We start from the raw sequence: 12,765 nt of genomic DNA, 5'->3' as shown, positions 1-12,765 counted from the left end.
ATTGCTGACACCACGTAGCAGTGACCTCCTCAGGTCCTGGAGGCAAACCTCTCTTGCCTCTTGGAGAAGCATGTCACTTCTGAGAACATTTTACCTGGCACACTTGCTCTGTATCTGTCCTTTCATGCCAGTATTTTGTCTCAGGTGTACATTTATAATGTGTTTTTTTTTTCTTTTGAGCCTAAAATTCTCTCATCTCAGTAGCTCTAGGCTCTGGTCTGAAGGTTTAACTGCTCTGAAACGCCGTACCTGCACCAGCTCATGATGGTGGGGATTTTAAAGCTGCAAAGGGTTTTGGCCTCCAATTTCATTTTGGTGATGATGAAAACAGTGTTTGGATGCATTTAGTGATGAAGACTAGAAGTTCCTTCATGTATTTAAGGGAAATACCAGTATTTCCATCCAATTTTAGGTTCGACTGAATTGGCTTCTGGACATTCTGATCCCTTCATTGACTTAGGGGGCAGACTAGATGTGTATCTTGCAGCAGTGGCTGAAGTTAGATGCAGTGAGTCTCAGGGAGAGGAGTCTTTTGCTCTTGTTTGTGTTGGTTGATGCTTTTTAATGCAAAATGTTGGAAATACTGTCTCTTGACTCCCACTTCAGATGGTTTCTGCAGTAGGAATGTGAGGTTTGTCAAAGTTGGGCAGGGGAAAAAACCAAGCAGCTGCATAAAGGAGCAATGCTTTTGATGTTACAATAGGAAGGTAGTGAAACTTGCAAGAGCTTTTAGATGCTATTTTTAGGTTTTTTTGCAGTTTTTTAGCTTTCATTGAAATAAAACAAAGCTCTTTTTTTTTTTCCTCAGGAAGATAAATCTTCAGCAGTAAGCAAATATACCTCTGAGACTGTTGTGCAGGAAATGATCTCTCAAACAGAAGCAGTAATGGAAGGGGAGGAAGGACGTGCTATGCACTAAGTCATCCCACCAAGTGATTGGCATTTTCAGCTCAAATAAAGCATTTGCCAGCATTTCTTAGAAGCATTTTGATCAAATTCTACTGTTAAAATAGACACGATTGCCCTACTGCAGCAGATAACTGACTGTGGTGCAGCTGATGCCCAACTCTCCCCTCTGTCCCTCTGAATGTCACTGTCTGTCCAACAAGTGTGATGAAGTGCTTGGATATCTCCCGGGTCTTTTTATTCTTCTGTAACTCCACTTTTCCACTTCCTAGGATGTGGTGACGTACTGTTCTCCAGCTCAGATGATGGTGACGTGCTGTCAGAGCCTTTTCACACATCACCTGGCAGACAGGTGTTACAGAGCGATAGAGCTCTCGCTTGCTTCTGCAGGCTGATAAGTTTGCAGTATCTTGTGTCTAAGATCCTTCCACACTGCAAAGAGCTGGGAAAATGTTACCCAAACTGCTGCTAAACAAGGCATCATCCAGTCAGTGTAAATGAGACCAGGGTGTCCAAGTTATTTATCAGTTGGCTCGGCCTTTCTGCATGGTGCTTTAAATGAGGTTGGCTCTGTTCATGCTGGACAGGTGAATTCTGTGCGGAGGGAGTTGATCTGAAATGCCTTCAGGGCTTGGTCCCAGAACACTTCTGATCCAGGGTAGAAAGACTTTCAAAGGATAGGTGAAGTCTTGCTGCCACTTCACCTGCTGTCATCTTCTGAATCTCTGGCAGAGATTTTATCTAATTGCTGGAATAGTTAGAACTTCTCAGCTTTCAGTTCAGATGTGCCACCTCTTACTCTGTCGTGCACTGTTACTACACATTTACTCCAGGACAAGTTTGCAGAGTTGACGGCCTTTATTATCCAACAGCTGGTGCAGTTGTGTATGTTGAATCTGTACATCATTTTCTTGGAAGTATCCCCATTTTTTTGGACTTCCCAGCTGATTTTTGGTGCTGTTGCTTTGCAGTCGCAACTGTGGCAATTAGAGGTTTCAACTTGCTCGGGCTTTTCATGCTTTCCTTCTTCAGGGTGGATACGTGCAGTAGGAAGGGTATTTTCTAGCCTTGCCTTCAAGAAAAGCTGAATCTCACAGGCTGATACCATAACTGCTGATTTTTGCTATCTTTGAAGAAAAGGAAGTGGGAACCCTGAAGAGTATTTTATGGTTTTCTTTTAAAGTTTGTTTTTATCCATCTCAAGTGAGTAGTTTCCCAGCTCATATGAGGTTTATGAATTAATTATGGTGAGGCAGAAGTTTTCTGTCTTTCAGAGGCTGAGCCACATTTCTCTTCCAAGCCATGATCACATGGACTGTCTCCTTTATTTGCAGTTTTACGTGTATTGTTGATGCATTCTTTAATTTCTCACCTCTAAACTGAATTAAAAGAAGCAAATAGGGGAATCAGGTAGTTGTTTGGACTATCAGCAAGCACTCGGCAAACCAGCTGGGGAGCTCTTGGGTTCAGAGACAGGCAGCAGGATAAGACACATTTGGCAGTTAGTTCAGTCTGCAGCAGCCTTCGTTACTGACAATAACATGAACAGGGTTCATTCATTTCTATTTGTAGTATGCCTAAGGGAGAAATGCATTCTTTCTGAGTGCTGTGTGAGAGAACAGTCCCATGTCTTTTTATTTTTGCCTGATCTGTTTCTCTGTGTATTGCAGGACCTGTCTGGTTCAATAGATGATCTACCCATGGGTACAGAAGGAGCCCTGAGTCCTGGAGTAAGCACATCAGGGATTTCCAGCAGCCAAGGAGAGCAGAGTAACCCAGCTCAGTCTCCTTTCTCTCCACATACCTCTCCTCACCTGCCAGGCATCAGAGGACCCTCCCCATCCCCAGTTGGATCTCCAGCTAGTGTTGCTCAGTCCCGCTCTGGTCCACTTTCACCTGCTGCAGTACCAGGTAAGGCTACTCGGCACATGGTGATCTTTTGGTGGGATTGCCTCATGCAGCTGGAGAGGGAATTAAAATGGCCAGTGGGAGGAATTGGCCAGTGTCAGTACTATGTGGTTATTGAGGTCTTGTGATCTCATTTATTTGCTGTAAAATGTCTGTAACTTTGAAAGGATGCAGTAAGATGGGTGGGATGGCTGGTAAACCAGCAGTGTCATTTTGCTGGGTGAATGTGACTGATCTTGCTCTTGTTTTTATTCACTGTGGCTAACATACCCTTCTCTTGAAGTTGTTTGTAGTTTTGGTGTTTAATACTCTTGCATTGTGGGTTTTGTGGTGTGCAATTTTTGTGATTAACCACTCTCTTTTTTGTGGTGTAGGCAATCAGATGCCACCCCGACCGCCGAGCGGCCAGTCGGACAGTATCATGCATCCTTCCATGAACCAGTCAAGCATAGCGCAAGATCGAGGTGTGTGACATGAATTAAAAGGTTTAATTGTAAAGCCAGATGTGTAACTAAAAATCACCTGGCCTGATGGCATGGATTCTGTGTGAGATAGCATTTAAAAGCTGCCCCAGGTTTATAAGCTGCAAGTGTTTAGGCACCTTATGGTAAATTCAAGTGTTGCTGGTTGTTTAGCCTCTTAATGTTCCATCCAAACTAATAGTTTGGCTTGTAAGATGTTTTCTCTGGCTTTTGAAACACTTTCCTGTAAATGTTGCTTGTCCAAAGTCCATGACCTTAAGCTTCAAAATAAGGAGTGCTTGCAATGATATTGTGTGTCTTTTCCTCCTGAGTGAATAAGGTTAGTGTGAGGGGAGAGGTATGTAAAATTTCAGCTCTTGTGGCTGAAAGTTTATAGTTGTCACCCTGAGAAAACAAACAAGCAAACAAAAAACAAGAAGCCCCTAGGATTTGCAGAGTTGTACTGTCTACTCTTGTGACACTAAGGAGTTTGGGGTTTTTTTCTGGTTAAAACAGGAAATTGGATCTGTTATCTTAGCAGATACCACAGGCTACTTAATAGCAACCACTGTAAAATCTGTCCAGGCTGTTGCTGAAAGGATTTTGTTAGTGGGTCCTGGGGGGTTGCTGTTACCTAAGAACGTGTGTGTCCAGTGGCACCTCTGGATACTTTACACTAGTAATTGTCTGCTCTGCTCACTGGCTGACCAGGTTACATGCAGAGGAATCCTCAGATGCCCCAGTACAGCTCGCCCCAGCCCGGCTCAGCCTTATCTCCCCGTCAGTCTTCTGGAGGACAGATGCACGCTGGCATGGGGCCGTACCAGCAGAACTCCATGGGAAGCTACGGACCCCAGGGCGGGCAGTACGGACCTCAAGGTGAGGCACAGTCAGCTCCTCAAGGTGGGAACTGAGCTCAACAAATACAGAAGACCTCTCTCTATTGTAACATCTTGTCTTTGATAAACTGGTTTTATTTGTCCCCTCTTAATGTGTGGGTAATGCAAAACAGTAAGCTCCTTAGGAGCTGGAAGGAACTGTGCTTTGTTCATGTTGAGATTGATGAAATATGTTGCTTTCAGGGCTAGTGGTACCTCTTAAATGTAGAACCCTTCCTCCTTGTTTAAAAAGATGTAGGTTGTGCATCCAGTGTAATAGAGGAGAAGGGCGTGTTCTCTTTGGAGAAGAAAATTGAGTGTTGTGTGTTTTGGAAAGGGTTAAGTGAGTTTTTTACATCCTGTCCTGGACCATTTAGCTCCTTCTGCTCAGTTGAGGTTTGGGAGAGTTTCAGACAGCTTTTGAATCGATGTTGTTACTTGGCTGTGTCAAAACACATTTTTATGTGGCTTATATCCAAATACTTTGACTTTTTGTTGAGGTGTTAACACTCCCCCTCATCTCTGTTAGTGATCTTTAAATATTTGCTGATAGAAGATTTTTATGGTGATTCATAAACTAACTAGTTGAATGATGTTGTCTTCCCCTCTTTTTATCTCCTTAGGAGGTTATCCCAGGCAGCCAAACTACAATGCTATGTCAAATGCCAACTATCCCAGTCCAGGAATGGGAGGAAGCATGAACCCCATGGGAGCAGGGAGCCAGATGCACGGGCAGACTGGTGTGCCACCATACAGTGGGCTTCCTCCAGGGAGGATGAGCCATGCCACCATGGGGAACAGACCTTATGGACCTAACATGGCGAATATGCCACCTCAGGTGGGGACAGGGATGTGCCCCCCACCAGCTGGCATGAATCGCAAAGCACAAGAAGCGGCTGCTGCCGCCATGCATGCTGCTGCCAACTCCATCCAGAACAGGTACGGAGTGAGGTTTCCCCTGGTCTCTGTTCAAGTCCCTTCCCTCTGTCAGATCAAGATTTCAAAGCTGTGGATGGAATAACCCAAATTTGGGGTAATACTGAACATGCACTTCCTGAAGGTTTGCCCTTCTTGGAGATTTTTTTTCTTCAGTCTTAAGTGTTTAAAAAAGAAGAGCATAAAGCTGGGACAAGCAGTGTGTTGGAATATATCATTAATGCCATGCTTAGGGAAATTTCATAGGTGAAATCTATTTAATTCTGAGATCCCTTCAGTTTTTTTTCACTTTCTGGTTGTCTTTGTTACATGAGTGACTTTAAAGACGCGGCGTGTGTGGTAAAGCCAATAAATCTAGCAGACAGCCATGCAGCTGCATTTGCCTGAACCGAGGCATTACTGTCCAGTGTAATGAACTCCTTCCTTTTAGGGCCTTGCTGAGCAGCTGTGGGAAAGGCAGCTGGAATTCAGCACTGAACTTTGCAACTATTTTCTGTGGTTGTGTTTGGTTTTGTTGTTTTTTTTTTAATTGCAGATTTCAGAGTAGGTGTATGTGGCCTACCAGAATGCCTTGCAAGCCACGAACTTGCTTAGAAATTGAGTTCTCCTAGTGAAGCTGTCAGATATATTTGTTGTCTGACTGGGCATTTTGCTCTTTATCCTGACTTAAGGGCTGCTGCTGTAATCTACTGTCTGATGTTACCTATGACTGCCAAGAGGTCAAGTTCCCAAATGCCAATAAAGGCATCAAAGTCCGTCCCTTTGAGTTACAAGTCTGAGTGACAGTTGTGTATACATGTAAAATAATGTAACTTGTATGGATAACAAAAAGGAAAGAAAGAAAAATCATTAAATGTGCCTGGAGCACCACACTTCATCTATACAAATCATGTATTCTCACTTAACTGCACAGGGCTGAGGGCTGCAGTGTTTGCAGATCTGTTCTTCCCTATAAAAGCAACTCAACAACTGAAATGAAGTTCAGTTTGGGGATGTAGTAGAACAAGATTAAAGGTGAAAATGTTCAGAACTGAAGTCCCTCTTTCAAAATGGTTTGCGTCCCCTTTTCTTTTGAGAATGACACTTAGGTTCTAGGGTAGCTAAGCTTGAAAAGAGCACCTGATCTTTGGTCTTTTGCTGGAGAAAGTCACTTCTCCTCTTCCTTTGTAGAAGGTTTCTTTTAGCAAACCTGCTTCCTTAGAAGACAAGACCTTAATGCTTAGGATTTGGAGTAAGTGTCTGTTTGTTTCTTGCCTTCTCTAGGCCTCCTGGTTACCCCAACATGAACCAAGGAGGAATGATGGGCACTGGACCTCCTTATGGACAGGGAATTAACAGTATGGCTGGCATGATAAACCCCCAGGGCCCACCCTATCCCATGGGTGGAAACATGACTAACAACTCTGCAGGTAAGCCAGTGCTGACTGTTAGGGACTTCATTGATTTCCTTGTACTGGATGGAAAATCAGTGTTAAAGATTCTTTTAACTTCCTAGGGATGGCAGCAAGCCCCGAAATGATGGGTCTTGGGGATGTCAAATTAACACCTGCAACTAAAATGAACAACAAGGCAGATGGGACGCCAAAAGCAGAATCCAAGTCAAAGGTAAAATGTTTTGGGTTTTGTTTTTAATGACTCCCATCCTCTTCAGCACCCAGTGGAATAAAACCGTTGCATGTTAACTTGGATTGAACAGTGCATCTGTCTAGTAATGAGTGTGGTTCCTGAGAGAAACCTAATTTGATTTGTTCTCCTTACCCTGAACAGACTTGTCATTACTGTGGTTGTCCTTGTAGTGTGTGATCTGACTGCTACTCGTGACCATGGTTCTAACTCAGAGAGTGGGTTATCCTTTTCTGGGATATGTTACATTTTGGGGCGCAATTAAAGAAATAAGTGTCTCGAAAGAAGAGTGCATGTGTGCTTTAGAGTAGGCTCTGGCTATATTTGCAATAAACCACTAAATACCCACATCTGTTAGTAACAGTGTTCTTGAGGAGCCTGAGCTCTGTCGTCCACTGCAGAGATCCACTAGCCCTCAGCAGGGCCAGGAAAGGGACTTTTCTATCAGAATTCACACGTCCTCCCTGTTTATGACTCGGGAGTTCAAGAATTGATGCCTGGCACACTTTATTTATATGTTCTCGTTTCAATGGTGGGTTAGTCTTGCCTTAATTAACAGAGGAGAAGGTACCTGAACAGATGCACCTTTTGAGTCAGCTTTATCCAAGCCCCCAGATCCTATGAACAGCTAATTAGACTGTTGCTTGAATCAGAAGTGTAAAGGTAAAGACCATGTAGTTGAAGTGCTCAGTGTAAGGAGATTCAACATGAATTACACTTGATGTGTCCAGCCCTGGCTGTGCTTGAACTGTGGTTCCAAGAGGTTCTTCAGGATTTATCAGGAAAATTCAAACAATTGAAGGTTTTACTTCTGGGATTCATAAACTGTTCAGAAATGAAAGGAAGCATTTCCCAGTCCTTTGGGAGTAATCAATTTCACTTGCAAAACAATTTAGTATTAGGAATTATCACCTGCCACAGTGAAACTGCCAAAAGAAGTGTAAACAAACCTGAGTTTGTTTCTGCTGTAGGCTTGGAGCTAGTCAGTTATCACCTCCCAGCTGGGAGGTGGTACACTAAAGTGTTAGAGTTGTTTCACAAACAAACCTCTTACTAAGCCTGTTTTAAAGCCAGAAGAGGGAGGCAAGCAAGTTCTTCAGGGAGTGTTTTTCTTTGTATTACTGCTACCAGTTTCAAAAGAACAACCAAAAAAGCAGTTTCTGAGCCCATAGTCGCCTCTTTTGCTACTTGAAGGAAAAGAAATGTGAGTTTGATACCTGCACCACCAGCGGTCTGCAAGAAGATTCAGGAGATCTCTCACTTCTGCTCGTGTGTTCTGGCATCTGCCTTTCTAGTTGTGACAAACAAGGCCTTAAATGCTCTTGGGCTAGGAGGTGCCAGAAGCTATGAAAAAGGGTTGTTCTGTCCTCCTGGTCTGTGCTGTTCAAGGACTGTCTCCTCTGCTAGTGAATACACTCAGTCTTGGGTGTAGGGGTTCATCTAGCGATACATCAGATTTGAAGTTCACTTCTACTTTGGAAGTTCATTTTTAAATAAGCATTTGGAATGCCAAAATCATTTCTGCCTTTACTCCAAGTGTATGTGATCCAGGTGGTGAAAGATAAATTAACATGCTTGTGCACTACAGCAAGAGACTTGAGGGAAGCAAGGCAAGATGCAGGACCACAGGTTTTACCTCTAAATAGACACTAGGACAATTCAGTGAATCAGATGTGTAGGAACTGGTGTGTGATATTTGTACTTCATAGCTGTAAACTTGTACTCCAAATTCCTATGATACCTTTCCATACCAGTCTTCTCAGATCCTGATACACCGGTGATAGCAAACCAGTGTGGGAGCTTGTGTCCTATCTGGGTAGCAGGAGATTTCTGCACTTCTGTCAGTGAATAGGCAAGGGAAAAGAGATGGTTTTTGTGGGGGAACCCTCACACACATTCCTCAAACAGGTGCCTCTAATCTTTATTTTTCTTTGAGGCATGTTTATTTTTATTCCTTTGCAGTGTTCAGTGTCAGTTTAACCTGGCATCTACCACTTGGGTGAGAGAAGAGACTAACCAGAGGCCAGTATTCACTGTGGCAAAATGCAGTAGCCATGAGGAACCTCATTTACAGTTCAATTAGGTGTTTTCTAATATATTTAGCAAAGGAGCCCACAAAGCATGTCTCCAAGAGACAGCTCAGTACATATTCTGTGAATTCCCTGAGTAGCAGCTGGTTTTGTGATACCTTTGTCAAATAATACTTGCCTGATGTTGATCTGAGACAAGTGTAGGTCTGATATAAAACTGTTCTCAGTGTAACAGCAGAACTTTGAACTCTTATCTGCTTTTTTTGAAACCATCTTGGATGTGAACTAGCTGCTGTTGTGCTGCTCAGTCCTGATATGTCTTTCCTTCTCCTAGAAGTCCAGTTCCTCTACTACAACCAATGAGAAGATCACCAAACTGTATGAGCTGGGTGGTGAGCCTGAGAGGAAGATCTGGGTAGATCGTTACCTGGCCTTTACTGAAGAGAAGGCCATGGGCATGACAAATCTCCCAGCAGTAGGCAGGAAACCCTTGGACCTTTACCGGCTCTACATCTCAGTGAAGGAGATTGGAGGATTGACTCAGGTGAGTGTCCAGCAGCCAGCGTGGTGACTGGGTGTTTGTATTCAGAGCTGCCCACTGTCCAGCAGTCACAAGCCAATGGGCAACACGATTCAAAGTTAGCTTTGTAGCTAAATGTAAGCCAGGACTTTCCATTTAGCTGCATTTCTTTTTTTGGATGTTTGTTTGTATTTTTTTTTTTCCAATGCTGGTTTTAAAACCCAGCATCCTTTAAGTGAGCCCAATGTCTGCTCTTCCATTGCCTGGTTGAGAAGAGTCTGTGGTGAGATTCGATTCAAGTGCTTTTTTCCCTGCTTTGTCCAGTGCAAAGATTGGTGACACTGTCTTTGTCTTTGCATCTGGCTGTCAACTGACCTCATGACTAATTTGATTTGCAATCTGTCCGTGTTCAAAAAGTTTCCTCTAGGTGAGGAAGAGTGTTTATTGGTTTTTGGGTTTGAACACAACTGTCTCTGCTCTGCTTAGCCCATGTTGCATCCTTTGTTTTAGCTGGGAAGCATTGATTTCTCCCCAGAAAATTTCTTGGAGGAGAAGCAGCTGAGATTTTGAGTTTAGAGCCTCTTGTTTGGTTGTGCAGGTCAACAAAAACAAGAAATGGCGCGAGTTAGCCACAAATCTCAATGTGGGCACGTCCAGCAGTGCAGCTAGCTCTTTGAAGAAGCAGTACATCCAGTGTCTCTATGCCTTTGAGTGCAAGATTGAGCGAGGTGAAGACCCCCCTCCAGATATCTTTGCTGCTGCTGATTCAAAGAAGTCTCAGACTAAGATACAGCCTCCGTCTCCAGGTGAGTGTAGACACTGGTTTAAGGTGTGCACTGAATGTTTGAACCAGAGGATCTCTGGCACTGTACACCCAACTCCACCTGCTGTGGGCCAGACCGATTCCAAACTTCACAAAGCCCTCGTGTCTGTTTCTAATTAGATGGACCATGGTTGTGTAGATTAAATATTTTTGTAATGTGGGAGTGAATGATACTGGGAATAAGTCAACTCTCTTGGGATAGTTCAGTTTTTGTGTGTCCCACCTCTGCACTGAGTTTAACAAAGGGGAAAAGGTGAAAATATGTACATACGTACGTAGATACATGCACCTCTGTGCCTACTGGTATGTCAGTGTTTTATGAGAATCTGGTTTTGAGAGAATTCTGGAGTTACCCCTTCAAGGTGATCTCTCTGTGTTCTAACAGCAGCCCTTGTTGCTACTGCTCAGCTTTGGGAACTTGCTAGAAAAGTTGTGCTTGTTATGACTGTGCAAGTGCTACCTTCTGGGAGTAAATACTTGATGTGGGTGTGCACTCAACTTCCTCATGAATTACTTCTTTCTGTCTTCAGTAGAAGACAGTGAGGACTTTCTGAGGCTTTGTGCCCAGAGAGATTCATAGCCTGCTACAAGTTGGACGCTGCAGAATTCAAGCTCTTTAAAATGAACTTTTGCTGTTGTTTAGAATCACAGAATCCCAGACTGGTTTGGGTTGGAAGGAACCTGAAAGCTCATCCAGTTCCAACCCCCCTGCCAGCAGCAGAGACACCTTCCACTAGACCAGGTTGCTCAAAGCCTCATCCAACCTGGCCTTCAACACTTCCAGGGAGGGGGCATCCACAACTTCCTTGGGCAACCTGGGCCAGTGTCTGACCACCCTCACAGTGAAGAATTTCTCCCTAATATCTAATCTAAACCTCCCCTCTTCCAGTTTAAACCCATTTCCCCTTGTTCTATCGCTACCTGCCTTTGTAAAAAGTCACTCCCCATGTAAAAGGTCCCTCCCCAGAATTGATGGGGTGCTCTGGTTTCTGAATATTTAACCATAATGTTCAATTCAGGGTTTTAAAAAAAAAAAAAGGGAGGGGGGGGGGAACATCCAGGCTTGCAGTGCACGCTGTACTTTTCAGTCTTTGGAAAGTCTGGTTGTTTCGGTCTCATTTGCATTGAGTTCGTTGCTTGAATTGCTGCTGAACTTGCCAACCCTTTAAGCCTCAGTTTTCCAGTTTGTCTCATAAGTAAAAACCTTCAGATGCTTTTTCTGGTCAGGAGCCTGTTCATGTAGGTGAAATAAAAACTTTGTCTGCTTTGAAGTTCCTGTAACGTTTGCAAAAAATGCCTTTTTGGTTCTGAAACCTGGCACCATCTTTGTCTAGCTCCTGAGGAGTGGAATAATGAACCCTTTTTTGATTGTACTGCAGTTGTTTCAGCCCTGCTAAGCCCTTGGTCGACAGTGTGCTTGTCCAGATATTTTGTAGGCAACAAAATTTATCTGTCCTCTGGTTACAGTGTTGTTTTTTTAAAGAACAAATCGTGTCTTTTCACTAGTCCGGAAACCTGTCTCAGTGTAGCTTCAACCTTGGTGTGTTCTGTAAGATAAAGCAACTTTTGTGTCATTAGACTAAACTTCTGTCTAAAGTGGTGTCTGAGTTCCACTTAAACTAGACCACAAATCCATCCACTTTTCTTTCAGCACATGAGCAGTAAGAATTTGCAGTGCTGCTGTCCCAAACTCTGCACCTTCCTGCAGCTCTGTTGACTTAGTCCACAGGTTTGATTCCTGCTACGAGAGGACTGTGCTATATTTCCTATTTAAACTGTTCTCCCCACTTGTCTTGCTCCACACTCATGGTTGGTTGCTCTCATCCTTTAGGTTGTAGCACTCAGCATGTTCATGTTTCTCTTTCACTTTCCTCTTCCTCTCTCTTGCTCCTCTGGATCGGCAGGAACTTGAGAGTGTAGGACACAACACAAACAGCTTTTTCAACCTCAGCTTCAGACTTAGGAGCCTTAGAGGATCATTGTCTCTCCATGGGCACTACTGATCTGGGGGGTGAAGCAGCATCCTCTGGACCTGCACACACATGTGCCTCTCTCCCAGTGAATCATCCCTACTGGGGCATAATTTCCTTGTTTGAAAGCCGCGTGGACAACAGTGGGGCATTTTGAAGTCATCATTGGGATGAAGGGCTCTGTCATCCCACACGGATACACGTGCTTTGCTCTCCTTGCAGACTTAAAAACCTGGCTTACACTTAATTTCAGCCTATTGTGTCAAATGAACTTGTGCATAACTTTGTGGATGATGAGGATGCACTGCATGATTCTCCGTTAACCGCTTCTTGAGGCTGCAGAGCATCTAAAGGCTTTGCAGGACAATCATCTAGGTAGAGCTCTTGGTGCTGGAGCTGTTTTCCATGCAGTGTACATTCATAACCCTCAAAAACCAAAACTGTTTCCAGAAAGGCTTTGGCTGGAGTGGAGCAGGTATGGCCTCATGGGCGCTCGGCACGGGTTTCCTGCAAACCTTCTTGGGTTCCTGCTCACAAACTGCAGCGTGTCCCTGGGGAGGCGTAATCAGTCTGCCGTTGGGTTTTAATTCCCAGAGCATGGAACTGGCCTGGCTCCAACTGTGTGTAAATTTGTGAGTGGGAAGGACGGCAGGGGGTGGGGACAAACACCAAATGGCAGCGACGCAGGGAATGTCTCGAGGCCTCTTCCT

The 12,765-nt window shown here is 44.0% G+C and overlaps 1 protein-coding gene across 1 annotated transcript in view; it reads left to right on the top strand.

The window, feature by feature from the left end:
* The window catches only part of ARID1A (AT-rich interaction domain 1A), a 36,037-nt gene that overhangs the window by 15,130 nt on the left and 8,142 nt on the right, over positions 1-12,765 (top strand). The window contains exons 4-11 of the mRNA XM_010169165.2: positions 2,577-2,817; positions 3,189-3,278; positions 3,987-4,154; positions 4,777-5,092; positions 6,353-6,498; positions 6,585-6,694; positions 9,077-9,286; positions 9,861-10,068. Coding sequence (XP_010167467.1) covers positions 2,577-2,817; positions 3,189-3,278; positions 3,987-4,154; positions 4,777-5,092; positions 6,353-6,498; positions 6,585-6,694; positions 9,077-9,286; positions 9,861-10,068 — 1,489 coding nt within the window. The remainder of the gene's footprint in view (positions 1-2,576; positions 2,818-3,188; positions 3,279-3,986; positions 4,155-4,776; positions 5,093-6,352; positions 6,499-6,584; positions 6,695-9,076; positions 9,287-9,860; positions 10,069-12,765) is intronic.

Source organism: Antrostomus carolinensis, unplaced genomic scaffold, assembly GCF_000700745.2.
Source record: "Antrostomus carolinensis isolate BGI_N321 unplaced genomic scaffold, ASM70074v2 scaffold39375, whole genome shotgun sequence".
Lineage (NCBI taxonomy): Eukaryota > Metazoa > Chordata > Aves > Caprimulgiformes > Caprimulgidae > Antrostomus > Antrostomus carolinensis.
The sequence above is the reverse complement of the archived record's forward strand: the minus strand, read 5'-3'. Positions and strand labels throughout refer to the sequence as shown.